Source organism: Mustelus asterias, chromosome 7, assembly GCF_964213995.1.
Source record: "Mustelus asterias chromosome 7, sMusAst1.hap1.1, whole genome shotgun sequence".
NCBI classification, from domain to species: domain Eukaryota; kingdom Metazoa; phylum Chordata; class Chondrichthyes; order Carcharhiniformes; family Triakidae; genus Mustelus; species Mustelus asterias.
Window position 1 is genome coordinate 36,859,341 of NC_135807.1, and position 13,861 is coordinate 36,873,201.

The 13,861-nt window shown below is 45.1% G+C and overlaps 1 protein-coding gene across 1 annotated transcript in view; it reads right to left on the reverse strand.

Annotated features, from left to right (window-relative positions):
* Positions 1-13,861, reverse strand: part of wnt9a (wingless-type MMTV integration site family, member 9A) — a 74,828-nt gene that overhangs the window by 33,228 nt on the left and 27,739 nt on the right. Inside the window, exons 2-3 of the mRNA XM_078215869.1 lie at positions 11,841-12,100; positions 93-358 (exon numbers count right to left, since the gene is read on the reverse strand). Coding sequence (XP_078071995.1) covers positions 93-358; positions 11,841-12,100 — 526 coding nt within the window. The remainder of the gene's footprint in view (positions 1-92; positions 359-11,840; positions 12,101-13,861) is intronic.

Below are 13,861 nucleotides of genomic sequence, written 5' to 3' on the forward strand. Positions count from 1 at the left end.
AGTCAAATGGTAATATGGCTTTCAAGATTATGCTCACTCCACTCCACTTCAAAAAAAAATACTTGACGTTGCCATCACAGTCAACCACTCACCTTGATGCCAACATTGGTATTGTGTAGGTCAACGCGTGCTCGTAAATCTTTGTTGGATTTCTTTTGTCCCATAAACTCTTTGACAAACTTGTTGCTGTATTTGAGGTTGTCCCCGCAGCCTCCCCACTGCCAAGCTTCCCGGTTTTCCAAATCAGGAGCTTCGTCACACGTACATCGTTCCATCCGCCCAGCGCTGCAAGCCTTGGCCAGGGCATGAGTCAATCCAGCAGAAGAGATGGCGTACAGGAAGGCAGTCTCTTTAAAACCTGTCGGGCAAAAAACAAAGTTAATGAGTTTTACTTGGCTTAAAAGTATAGGACAAAGGGCTTAAAACAATGATAGGAGAGAAAGAGGCAAAAATTTCTAGTTCAGCCTTAGTGTTTTAAAGCCAGACGTTTATAGGCAGTGAAGTGAAGAGTCCTGGGAAAGCAAGTTTGAATTTCAAATGACGCCATGAATCTGGATTTCGAAGTGGTGAGAATTAAAGCTATGGAACACAGGGAACTAGCTGACAATCCGTGGGCGGCACGGTAGCACAGTGGTTAGCACTGCTGCTTCACAGCTCCAGGGTCCCGGGTTCGATTCCCGGCTCGGGTCACTGTCTGTGTGGAGTTTGCACATTCTCCTCGTGTCTGCGTGGGTTTCCTCCGGGTGCTCCGGTTTCCTCCCACAGTCCAAAGATGTGCGGGTTATGTTGATCGGCCAGGTTATAAAAAAAAAATTGCCCCTTAGAGTCCTGGGATGTGTAGGTTAGAGGGATTAGTGGGTAAATATGTGGGGGTAGGGCCTGGGTGGGATTGTGGTCGGTGCAGACTCGATGGGCCGAATGGCCTCCTTCTGCACTGCAGGGTTTCTATGATTCTATGAATCCAGTACATTATATTCATTTATGGGACATGGGTGTCACTGGCTGGCCAGCATTCATTGCCCATTCCTAATTGCCCTCCATTTCAGAGGGCAGTTGAGTGCCAACCACATTGCTGTGGCTCTCGAGTCACATGTAGGCCAGACCAGGTAAGGATGGCAGATTTCCTTCCCTAAAAGGACATAAGTGAACCAGGTGAGTTTTTCCTGACAATTGATTCATGGTCATCAGTAGATTTTTAATTCCAGTTTTTTTATTAAATTGAATTCAAATTCCACAATCTGCTGTGGCAAGATTTGAAGTCATGATGTGGAGATGCCGGCGTTGGACTGGGGTAAACACAGTAAGAAGTTTAACAACACCAGGTTAAAGTCCAACAGGTTTATTTGGTAGCAAAAGCCACACAAGCTTTCGAGGCTCTAAGCCCCTTCTTCAGGTGAGTGGGAGTTCTGTTCACAAACAGAACTTATAAAGACACAGACTCAATTTACATGAATAATGGTTGGAATGCGAATACTTACAACTAATCCAGTCTTTAAGAAACAAAACAATAGGAGTGGAGAGAGCATCAAGACAGGCTAAAAAGATGTGTATTGTCTCCAGACAAGACAGCCAGTGAAACTCTGCAGGTCCACGCAACTGTGGGGGTTACAGATAGTGTGACATGAACCCAATATCCCGGTTGAGGCCGTCCTTGTGTGTGCGGAACTTGGCTATCAGTTTCTGCTCAGCGACTCTGCGCTGTCGTGTATCGCGAAGGCCGCCTTGGAGAACGCTTACCCAAATATCAGAGGCGGTCACGGGCATTCGGCCTCTGATATTCGGGTAAGCGTTCTCCAAGGCGGCCTTCGCGACACACGACAGCGCAGAGTCGCTGAGCAGAAACTGATAGCCAAGTTCCGCACACACAAGGACGGCCTCAACCGGGATATTGGGTTCATGTCACACTATCTGTAACCCCCACAGTTGCGTGGACCTGCAGAGTTTCACTGGCTGTCTTGTCTGGAGACAATACACATCTTTTTAGCCTGTCTTGATGCTCTCTCCACTCCCATTGTTTTGTTTCTTAAAGACTGGATTAGTTGTAAGTATTCGCATTCCAACCATTATTCATGTAAATTGAGTCTGTGTCTTTATAAGTTCTGTTTGTGAACAGAATTCCCACTCACCTGAAGAAGGGGCTTAGAGCCTCGAAAGCTTGTGTGGCTTTTGCTACCAAATAAACCTGTTGGACTTTAACCTCGTGTTGTTAAACTTCTTACTGCAAGATTTGAACCCAGGTCCCTAAAATATTAGCTGAGTTTTGGGATTAATAGTCTAGTGATAATACCACTAGGCCATCACCTCCTCAATAGCTGCATTGATAGAGGTTAAATGGAGTCCTTCTCTATCCTCTTAAGTGGATATAAAAACAATATTCCATGACAATATTTTGAAGGGGGGCAGGGGAGACGACCTATGTTCTGGCCAATACTTATCCTTCAACCAACATCACCAAAACAGATGATCGGGTTGCTGTCATTTCCTGCCTGCATATTGACTGCCAAATATCCTGCACCTGTAACACCCAGGAGGTCACGAAAGGAGGGAACACCAATTCATTGTACATAGGAACCTGAATGCATGCAGGCTGCTGTGTACAATAGAGTATACAATGAGATTCCCGCACATGTAATGTTCCAGGTCTCAGCTGTGCTTCCAGGGGAGGTATGGAGCAGAACCCAGACACAGGCTCTAACCAAACAGTGAAAAATGCCTGTGGTGGAATCACCGCAGGATACAGTTGGCCACCATCTGGCAGCCTGTTTCATTGTGGCATTGGCAAGACATCACACGTTTTAATGTAGACCCTGCTTAAAGGGGAACAATTCACTTGCTTTTGTTACTGAACAACTAGCGCATGTGAATATCTCAGTATCAGCTCGCAGGCATAAACATTACTCAAGTGAGCAAGTAATTAGAATCATACAGTGCAGAAGAGGCCCATCAAGTCAGCACAAACATGTGAGAAACACCTGAACTCCCACCTTATCCCATTTACCAGCACTTTGCACATCATAACATTCAAGGCTATGGGCCAAGTGTTCATCAGGTACTTAAAAAGGATGTGAAGCAACCCGCCTCCACCATCCTCCCAGGCAGTGCATTCCAGACCGTCACCACCCTGTGTTAAAAAAAGGTTTTTCCTCACATCCCCCCTTAAACCTCCTGCCCCTCACCTTGAACCTATGTCCCCTCATGACTGACCCTTCAACCAAGGCAAACAGCTGCTCCCCATCTATTCTGTCCGTCCCTCAATCTTGAAATTAGATGAATTTCTTTCAGATAACTTCATTTTGCAATACAGTAAATGATTAATTTGAGACATGATACATGACAATTGTAACACGTGTGTAAGGAACATGTGACTGAGCCTATGGAGGCGCCAGCTCCAATGCCCCCAGACTGTCACACTGAGCTAGTGGCCTCCCCGTGCAGTGTGGTGGGTACCCTGCTGCCAGCAAAATATTGGTGGCCTGGGATAAATTCCCTTTAATAGGACCTTCAGCTTATTTAATCTGACTGCCCATCTCTATTCTGTGGATAGCCTATCCACATCTGGACCAACCACTGGGAAAGTTCCCCAGCAGCAGGGCTACAGTGGGAAGCTGTCAAAAAAGCAACCATTTTCCCATTCCAGTACCCACCTCCCAGCCTGGACCTTGGGACAAAGAAAATCCTGCTCAAGGTATTGGATGATGGCGTTAACTTAACCAAGAGATGACAAGCTCATCCCCTCCTCTGACAAAAGTTAGGCTGACACTGGAAAATAAAGAATCAAGAAACCTACAGTAGAATGAGCACAAAAGTTTTAAAAAGTTTATCTAGGAACATTTAAGCGGTTATTGGATAGGCACATGGAGCACACCAGGATGATAGGGAGTGGGATAGCTTGATCTTGGTTTCAGATAAAGCTCGGCACAACATCGTGGGCCGAAGGGCCTGTTCTGTGCTGTACTGTTCTATGTTCTACATTCATTAGTCACAAGTAAGGCTTACATTAACACTGCAATGAAGTTACTGTGACATTCCCCTGCCCAACTGACTGCAGAGTGGGATTTAATCAGAGTGGAAAATCCTGACTGAAGGCCAAGGATTGTAAAAGGTTGAGAGTCAGGAAGTCTATGAAGAATGGAGTTAATGAAGTCCAGGATTTAGCACAAGGTGGGATACCAGTTGCAGATTTCTGGACAAGTTGAAAACAAATATAGTTTGATCAAAGGACACAGGTCATAGCCAGAAACAGCAGGAAAGAGAGATGAGATCAAAGAGCAGACATAAAGGACACCCACAAGAAATCAGTTAGTAACCTTGATCTTCGTTTGAGTTTAAGGCGGCAATTAATTACAAGTGTGTCCTGACTTGGGGATTATGGTGAATAGTTCCAGGGATGAGGATGCATGGCTAAATTGCAGAGGCTGGGCTTGTTGTCCTTAGATGGTCATGGGGAAATTTGATGGGGGTGTTCAAAATCATGGAGTCTAAATAGAATAAATAGAGGAAAACTGATCCCACTTGTTCAAGGGTCACGAGCTAAAGGACATGGATTTAAAGTGATGACAAGAGAACCAAAGACGACAGGAGGATGAGCAAGTGGTGAGGATCTGGAATGCACTACCCGAGTGTGCTGGCGACAGATCTAAATCATGCCTTTTGAAAGGAAATTGGATAAGCATCTGAAGGGAAATCATTAAATGATGTGGAAAAAGCCAGGGAATGAGAACTGCATTTAGATTCAGCACAGATTTGATGGGCTGTATGGCCTTCTTCTGCACTTTGAGCATTCACAGGTAGATTCCCAAGCTGAGAGCAGCTTGTATGAGCCATTCAGCCCAGGCATGTCCCTCTCAGCTTCTTGAATTGTGGGGAACTACCTGTGTGCAAGTTTACACAACTGGGAATTCATTGAGTGGAGAGAGAGATTGATACAAGCGATTAAACAAATTGTGTAATTAGCGACAAAACAGTCACCTCTGAAATCTGGCTTTAATTCAGCCCAAACTGATGGGTTGAAATTCTCCGCCATCTCTCCACACCCTCCCTCTGTTCCTTTGCTGGTTTATAAGGGATCTTGGACCATTGCCATACCAGTTGCTAGTGGGCACGAGTCCACAGCAACAAATTATTCATCAATCATTACATAAATTCCACTAAGTTGGCAGCCTTGCTGAGTGAGGCCCCAAGAGATAGCTGTGGGAAGTGGAAGTGCCACAATGGTGCAGTAAGCATTGCTCCTGAGGTTTGAGAAGAGGCACACTGATGGGGCACTGTGGAACCAACTTGGCTATGCCTTTATATAACCCAGTCTGGGAAAGTGATGTCCAAAGGGAGACCTAACCCTCTATCCTTTATTTTCCTTGTATGCGCCACTTGTTACAGCTTTCCAAAAATAAGAGTAACTAACTGATGAAATCACAGTCCAAAGATGTGCAGGTTAGGTGAATTGGTCATGCTTAATTACTCCTTAGTGTCAGGGAGACTAGCTAGAGTAAATACATGGGGTTATGGCGTTAGGGCCTGGGTGTGATTGCAGTTGGTGCAGACCCGATGGGCCGAATGGCCTCCTTCTACACTGTAGGATTCTATGAAATATAGAATCAACTAAAAATGGGGAGCCCAAGACAGAAATCTTACATTCTCCCAGTTCTCTGACAAAACCTGTCTTGTCAAACCGCACCATACCCTTGTACAATGATACATATCCTTCAATAAGCCTCAAGAGAGGGATAGAAATTTGACTGAGTTTTGGGTGCCATCTTGAATCCAAATGGCACGTTTGGCTCACACACAATTCTGCCCATTTCGGTAAAGGACAAACAAAAAGTGCATTTACCCATGTCAAAAGCATGCTTTAGTCCAATAACATGCGCAAAAAAAAAGGACTTTAAAATCTGCTTTTGCAGCTCTGGATTGTTTATATGGCAGCCAGTAGCCAACCAGATTGCCTCTGGTAAACACAACACTAACCGGCACAGGATTAAAAAAGGTAAGTACTCATCTCAACCACTGCTCCAGAGTCCAACTGTCAGGCCCACCCAGATCTCCCCCAAGCCCTGGACCAGACTTCCTATCCTGCTCACATTCCAAGGTCCAGCCACCAATACTGTAGACCTTTGCAGTGTTCTTTTCCAATCTCCTCACCTCAAACCTAATTGCACACCCAGAAGGGGAAAACATTAAAATGAGGAAAGAAGAATACCAGTCCAAACTGTTTATTCCTTCTGGGCACCAAGGCCCATCTGAACTCCACACAACCTCAGTGGAATCTTGTCTATATGGTTTCTACATGAAAATGATCAAGGTCCATGGCCGAAAATCCTGTCTTCCTTGGATTGGGGTTCTTCGCACACTGCCACTTTTTTTTTAGGCTTAGTGTTTAATGGAACAGCGTAACAACTTTCCTCTGCAGTGAACTGGTGCTGTACCTGCCGGAGTCCTCAATTTGCAGCATGGTGGCACAGTGGTTAGCACTGCTGTCTCAGTGCCAGGGACATGGGTTTGAGTCCCAGCTTGGGTCACTGTGTGGAGTTTGTATGCTCTCCGTGGGTTTCCTCCAGATGCTCAGATTTCCTCCCACAGTCTGAAAGACGTGCTGGTTAGGTGCATTGGCTATGCTAAATTCTCCCTCAGCGTACCCGAACAGGTGGCGGAGTATGGCGACTAGTGGATTTTCATAGTAACTTCATTGCACAGTTAATGTAAGCTCACTTGTGACTAATAAACGTTAACTTTTTCTCATGTCAAATGATATCAGAGAACGCTGCAGACACTATGGGTGGCATGGTGGTTATCACTGCTGCTACACAGCACGGTTCAATTCCGACCTTCGGTGACTGTGGATTTTGCATGTTCTCCTCATGTCTGCGTGAGTTTCCTCCAGGTGCTCCAGTTTCCCCTCAGTCCAAAGATGTGCAGGGTAGGTTGATTGGCTATGCTAAACTGTCCCTTAGTGTCGGAGATTAGCAGGCTAAATGTGGGATTGTCAATGGGCCGAATTGCCTCCTTCTGCACTGTAGCGATTCTATTCCACGATGATTCCCCCTCACTACTGAAATTCCTCATCCACAGGGAGAAAAATCTCCCTTCATGCCCAAACAAAAGAAAAGCTGCATAACAATTGCTGTCAGCCATCTTACTGCTTGAACAATTAACATCCTTCCCGCTGTTTTGCCAGTGGTACTGAGCTATTTAAAAATACACAGCTTAATGCATCTGCTAAAACACTGGAGCCAGATACTTGACACCAACTTATTCAATGAGTGGACATTATGACTATTAGTCAATTTTATATCTGATATTGGACAAGTCATAAGTTGTGGTGAGAGATTCTTTTATTCTTTGCACATGTTTTATAAAAGAGAAAGCGAAGTGTGCAATTTAATTTTTAATTAGATGATATTGCATATGGAGTTTTATCTGAAGTGTACAGCTTGCAGAAGTCATGGGCTCATAAATCAGCACACTGCATGCCAGATGTGCTGTAATAAACTCATAACCTTTTCGCTGGCAAAGCAATTGAAAATGGAAAAAATAATTACAGTCAAATGTACTTGTCCTCTTGGACTGAAAATGCTATTTTAATTTCTCATATTAAAAAAAATGAAAAGTCAAGTTTAATCGCCGTCTCGATGGGAGAAACAATGGAGGTCTGCTCCTTAGCCTCCTGATTATGGGTTCAAGTACCAAGGCTGCCTGGTGCACTAATCTGCCAGTCAATTCCCATCTGGAAGTCTTCATCTGACATTTTCCTCCATCTGGCTGATATATCTATCTGTCTTTCTCCTTGCATCGGTATACCCTCTTGTGTGGCATGCTTTCCCTTGGATTTGAATGGATCTTGGCAAACATTAGCACTAAGCGGGAATGTCTGTGAAGAATTTCATCCCCTTGGTCTAATCCACTTTGTTCTTTCTTGCCCTGCCACCCACCCAACTTTAGTTTCTTCCTGTGAGGTGCGTGTTTTTGGCAGGGCCAGCATTTAGTGCCCTTCACTTGTTGACCCAAGTTGGTGATATGGGCAACCTTTTGAATATGCACAGTTTGACCGCAGAAGTGACCTCACAAGCCCCTCTGAATCAATGAGCTATGGGACTGGAGTCACATCAACCAGACCAGGGAAACACACCAGGTTTTTGTCTCAAACGCATGAGTGAACCAGTGTTGAGTTTTTACGGTGATCAACAGCTATGTGTTGATTTTTTAGGGGTCAGCTTTGCATTTCCTGAATTTTAAAAATCAAATGCAAATTTTTAAACTGCCACAGTGGAATTTGAACTACATTCTCTGGGTTAAAGTTCAGCACCTAAACACACTGTCAGTCCATGTAGAGTGTGCAACCTTTCCTTTTATCTGATGTTGCTGTTCCTCTCAGTATTGGGGGTATCCTTTCATCATTCTCACTTTGTTGTTTCTTTAAGACCAGTTGCGGCATTTTCTGGCCTCGCTTGTCCCCCAAACAGTAAAATCCCACCCAAGGTCAATGCATCTTCCCAGCTCCAGTTCCTGTGCTGGGACGGGCAGTAAAATTCCAGCCCATAAGTTGAAGGAGCTGACGTAGCCATTCGGCCCATTGAGTCTGTTATGCCATTCAGTGAGATCATGGTTGATCTGATGTGATAATCCTTAACTCCACTATCCCACTTCATCAGCATAACCCTTGATCCCGTTACGGATTAAAAATCTGCCCATCTCAGCTTTGAACTTAGCAACCCAGTCTCTACAGCAAAGAATTCCACAAATTCCCTCAGAAGAAATTCTCTTATCTCGGTCTTACCCCCTTGGTCCTAGATTCCCACACAAGGGGAAACAACTTCTCAACATCTTTCCTTGGGGCTGATTAATTCAGTTGAATGAGAGGTTTTCTGAAGTGTGACTGGACACCTTGTGAAATGTAGCAGACAATGAGCCACATCGCAGTTCAGTGGAGACCTACACAACTCAACTCCTGGATGAACATGGAGCACCCCTCCCTTCATTGTTCATATCACTAATTATCCCATGGCATGGATATGTAAACAAAAGTAAAGCTTGCAGGGGGTGGGGGGGCATCGCTGGTGATCTGGCCACAGTTAAAAATCTCTATGGCTCTAGCACAAAAATATATTTGAATGATCTGATCTCATCGTGTAAAGTCAGTTTGATTGGGCACAGAAGCATTGAATACCCAAGTGGAGGCCCCAGTTGTATTATTACCAATGTTCTCCTTTATGCCCTTTCGTTCTGCTGCTTTGGTCAATGTCTTTTTCTCTCCTCTTGGTTTGTTCGCAGCTTTCTACATGGTACATGGCTAAATGCCGATTCCAGCCGTAACTCTACCACCTCACCTACCACAGAATTGACCTGAGTGGGGGCCCAACAATGGAAATCTGTAGACCTTGGCCAGGAATTTCCTGTCTCGCCTGAACGAGGCTGCAAATCCTGCCCATTATTCTTTTCATTTCTCTCAGGTCACCAACTTCTCCATCGCTGTATATTGTGTGTGCGTGTCTTTTCCCTCCCTTTTACTCCCCCTGGATGGCCCTCTTGTGGGTCCTTTGCCTCACTCTTTCCCTTTCTCATTTGGTCTGCCAGTTCCCTCTTTGGCCTTTCTTCCCCTAACTGGGCCCTCTTCTTCCCCTCTTTCTCCCCAGCTTTCCCACTCAGTTCCTATGTTCTAAGTTGAGATTTGCCAGGAGACAGGCACCTTTACCTCCTCCTGTTAGCAGACAGCATTCGATAGGCAGCTCCCTCCCCCTACACCAGTTTGTTTACAGCACAAACTTCACTTTAATTGCCACTAAAACCTTTGCTGGTTCCAGAAATGTGACTCAACATCAACTCCAAGAAAAATATCCATTACTCTACCAGCATGATATTTAATTTCCTACATCATCTACTCTGGAGTTTCTCCGAGGAAGGCTGCTCAATTTTGAAGTGAATTAGAATGCCACTTGGTGCCTTAGACTCATGTCTACAATATGCTTGGAATCGAGTTCACCACATTTCAAGTCAGCTTTCCCGTTCACCCACCAGGGCCAGCAATCCCCTGCAGGAGAGAGTTTGTTTCCGGTAGCAAGCTGTATAGCTTTTAGGCGCCGTCACTGATGAAGACCTCGTTGAAGTGGGTGACGTGTCAGTCATAAGGGCGGCCAAGTGGCAAATAAAAGATTCAAGGCCCTAATTAGCAGAAGCAGAGATCACCAAGCAAGTGATCAATCCAGGCAGTAGGCTCCCAGGGAGATGGTGGGAGCAGTTGGTATTGATTCGTACAAATGAAAACACGATGGGTTTCTTTCAGAAAAGAACACTTTGGGATACAGTATATATATGAGTCATTTCAGACACAACGCGTGCCAAGTGTAGCAAGCTTGGGAGGAGCAGATGACTTTGACCTATGATTCCCAAAGCTTTCCACCACTGGAGGTTTTTCTCACCTCATGTCTGGGTCTGTTGTAAACTAATTGACAGAAATTGTCAGCATTAAATCAACAGCTCCATTACTGTTGCATCATGCATCCACTAGGATGGCAGGAGAGGAACTAGATAGGACTATAGAAATTGTTAGATGATAAAGACTACGTTCAACAGAATACAAAGCTTTCCGTCAAAGGTTCTCTCTCCCTAAAGGATTTATTTCTTCATGGAGAGTGACTCAGAAGTGAGAATGCTACCATTGAGTCAAGGCCAATACCGAAACTGCACTAATATACATTTGAACTATACAGCCTGCCATTTTGATAAAGGGCTTTCAAGTAGTGCTTTAGTTGTAGGGTAGCCTGACTCTCAGCATGCTCCAGCTTTTTCTTCTTATAAGCAAGAGAAGATAGAAGGAAATATTCAGAAACCAGTTGGCCTGGCTAGAATCAAAACGGAGAAAAGAAAACTGAAAGGAGGAAACAGTGTGAAGGACAAAGTTACCAGAGCAAAGATGATGAATATAAATGTCAAACAGTAGAAAATGACAGAAACAACATGCAACTTAATGGGAAATGTATCTACCATGCCACTTGAAATATCCCCCCACATGTTGCTGAGTTTAACTCCATAGCATGTTACTGACATCACTGATCAGTACCCTCCCAGCCAGACTGATCAACAAGCTCGACCTCCAGTCAGGCAGGAGCAGACCAGTGATAGTCGGAGAGCAGGCAAGTATGTGCCAGGGAGGGAGGGAGGTCAGCCAGGGGACATGGAGTTATGGAGGCATTGATCACAATGGGAGTGTCGATTGAAGGGGTCAATCGATCAGTTAGGTTTAAAATGGTTCATCTGGCGAGGGGGAAATCAGGGTCGATTATGTGGAGGGGTGAAGGTCAGAGTGCTTGTGTCATGAGCCTTTGGGGTGGAGTTTGGTGGTACCTAATTATGGAGCATTTCAGGCAGTCATCTGGATCCAAACAATTGGTGTGAAGGCACTAGTGTCCGAGTCCACTAACTCATCACTGGGGCTGGGGGGGGGGGGGGGGGGGGGGCAGCTGCTGTGTATCTTGAGCATCAGTAAAACCTGGATGGCCAAACCCACAGTTGAAATGTTAGTGAAGATGAGACTAACAGCCCCATTGAAAGTTCCAACTGCCTCTTTGGAGTGGGTTCGTTCCCCACACACCTTCCAGCCTCAGTTAGTGGAAAATGGGTGGATTTGAAACCAGATTTCAGTGACCCAAACATGCCCATCTTTCAAAGTTATTCCAGTCTTGGGATTTCCCAACATTTTTACTTGTGTTCAAACCGAAAATTAACTGCCCTCGAGTAGATTGTCGTTTGAGCAAACATTGACGTAATAGCATCCTTTAGAAACATACTCTAGGTACAACAGATACACACAAGAGATAAAGGACATAGAGAACATCAGAACCATAACTGACCTCTCCTCAAAAGGCTGGTCCTGTAACGTCCCTCCAGGGTGCAGTTCCACCTCTCAAATCTGAACTGGTACTGACACTCAAGGGCACTCATACTGATTGCTTCCATTAGGGTCTCTGCCACTCCAGGGTCCCGTCGGCACATCCGCCGTTGTTTTCGTTCCAGCTTCAGACGATCGCAGACCTTGAAGTGGGCCTTCCCGTGAGTCTGTTCTGCTTCTTGGGTTAGAGGCAAGATGGTGAGTGGTTCATTACCAGTTAAACTGTGGTAGAGAGAGAAAAAAGAAAAATGTGTTGAAACCTCAGGTTTCCTTTGAGGAAAGAATGTGTGCAAATTCACTCCCTCCTTCACTATTGCTGCCACCACCCCCATTTCCCATGACTTGCAGGTCTGATACAGTGTGGGTTAGAGTAAATCCCCCTCTACTTTGTCCCATCAGGGTAAGTTATAGCATGGGATAGATGCAGATAAAGCACCCTTTACATTCTATCAAAATATTCCCAGGATGGCTAGGGATACAAGGGACGGGGGAAGGGTCTTTTGCCCCTGGAGCTCTGACAATTACAGCATGGTTCATTTGTACTGCAATGCCATTTAGCCATCTTTCTTAGTGACAGCTTGGTTTGGAAGGTGGTGCTCTGAGGTTGGAGCTGTGAGCTGCACTCTACAACTGTGGCCACAATAGGGTAGTGTCCTAGGCCCAGCCATCTTCAGCTGCTTCATTAATGACCTTCCTTCCATCAAGAGGTCAAAAGTGGGGATGTTCATTGATAACTGCACAATGTTCAGCACCATTCGTGACTCCTCAGATACTGAAGTTGTTCATGTCCAAATGCAGCTAGACCTAGACAATATCCAGGCTTGGGCTGACAAGTTACATTCATGCCACACAAGTGCCAGGCAATAACCATCTCCTACAAGAGAAGATATAACCCCCCCCCCCCCCCACTGTCCAACATCTACAAAACACAAGTCAGAGTGCAATGGAATACAAATACACTACACTTGCCTGGATGAGTGCAGCTCCAACACTCAAAGCTTGACACCATCCAGGACAAAGCAGCCCATTTGATTTCTACCCTTTCCTCAAATGTTCAAATCTTCTGCCACAGATGAACAGTGGTGGCAGCCATGTGTACCATTTACAAAATGCACTGCAGGATCACCTCAAGGTTCCTTTGGAAGCACCTTTCAAACCCATGACCACTATCAGCTGATGATACTGGGAACACCACAACCTGGAGGTTCCCCTCCAAGTCACTCACCACCCTGACTTAGAAATATAATCGCCATTCCTTCACTGTCACTGGGTCAAATTCTTCCCCAACATCACTGAGTGTACCTATACCTCATGGATTGCAGTGGTTCAAGGCAGCAGCTTACCATCACCCTCTGAAGGGCAACTAGGAATGGGCAAATGCTGCCGTTGCCAGCAATGTTCACATCCTATAAATGAATAAAGTCTATGCAGATACTCTGATACAGTGCTGCATTGAGAAATACCTACGTCACCTGGACTGCAGTGGCTCACTGACACCTTCTCAAGGGTAGTAAATACCAGTCTCACCAGTGACAGCCACAACAAGATTCAATCTTAAAAAAGGCTGTTCTTTGGGTAAAACATTAAAGTATGGCTCTCTTCAGGTGGGTACCTGCTAATTTATATTGCCACAACATTTACAAAAAATGGAGAGTTGCGTGGCCAATATATCTCGACCGCTAATACTAGACAGGAACAATCATTCATCACAGCTTTTGGGATTTTGCCACATGAAAAATGATTGCAGCTTTCACCATCATTACAAGGGTGTCTGCACCTCAAATGCATGTCACTGCATATTAATTCACAAATAATGAGGGACCATGAAAATTGTAAACTCTCTCTCACTGCATCAACTATCTGCAGTTCCTCAACATTAGCCAGAAGCTTCAGCTGCAGAACCAGTTGCCTGCAGCCAGTGCTTGTGAGCTTGGTACCAAACAGCTGGCAGTGACATCAACAAGTGAAAAATGAACCCGATCT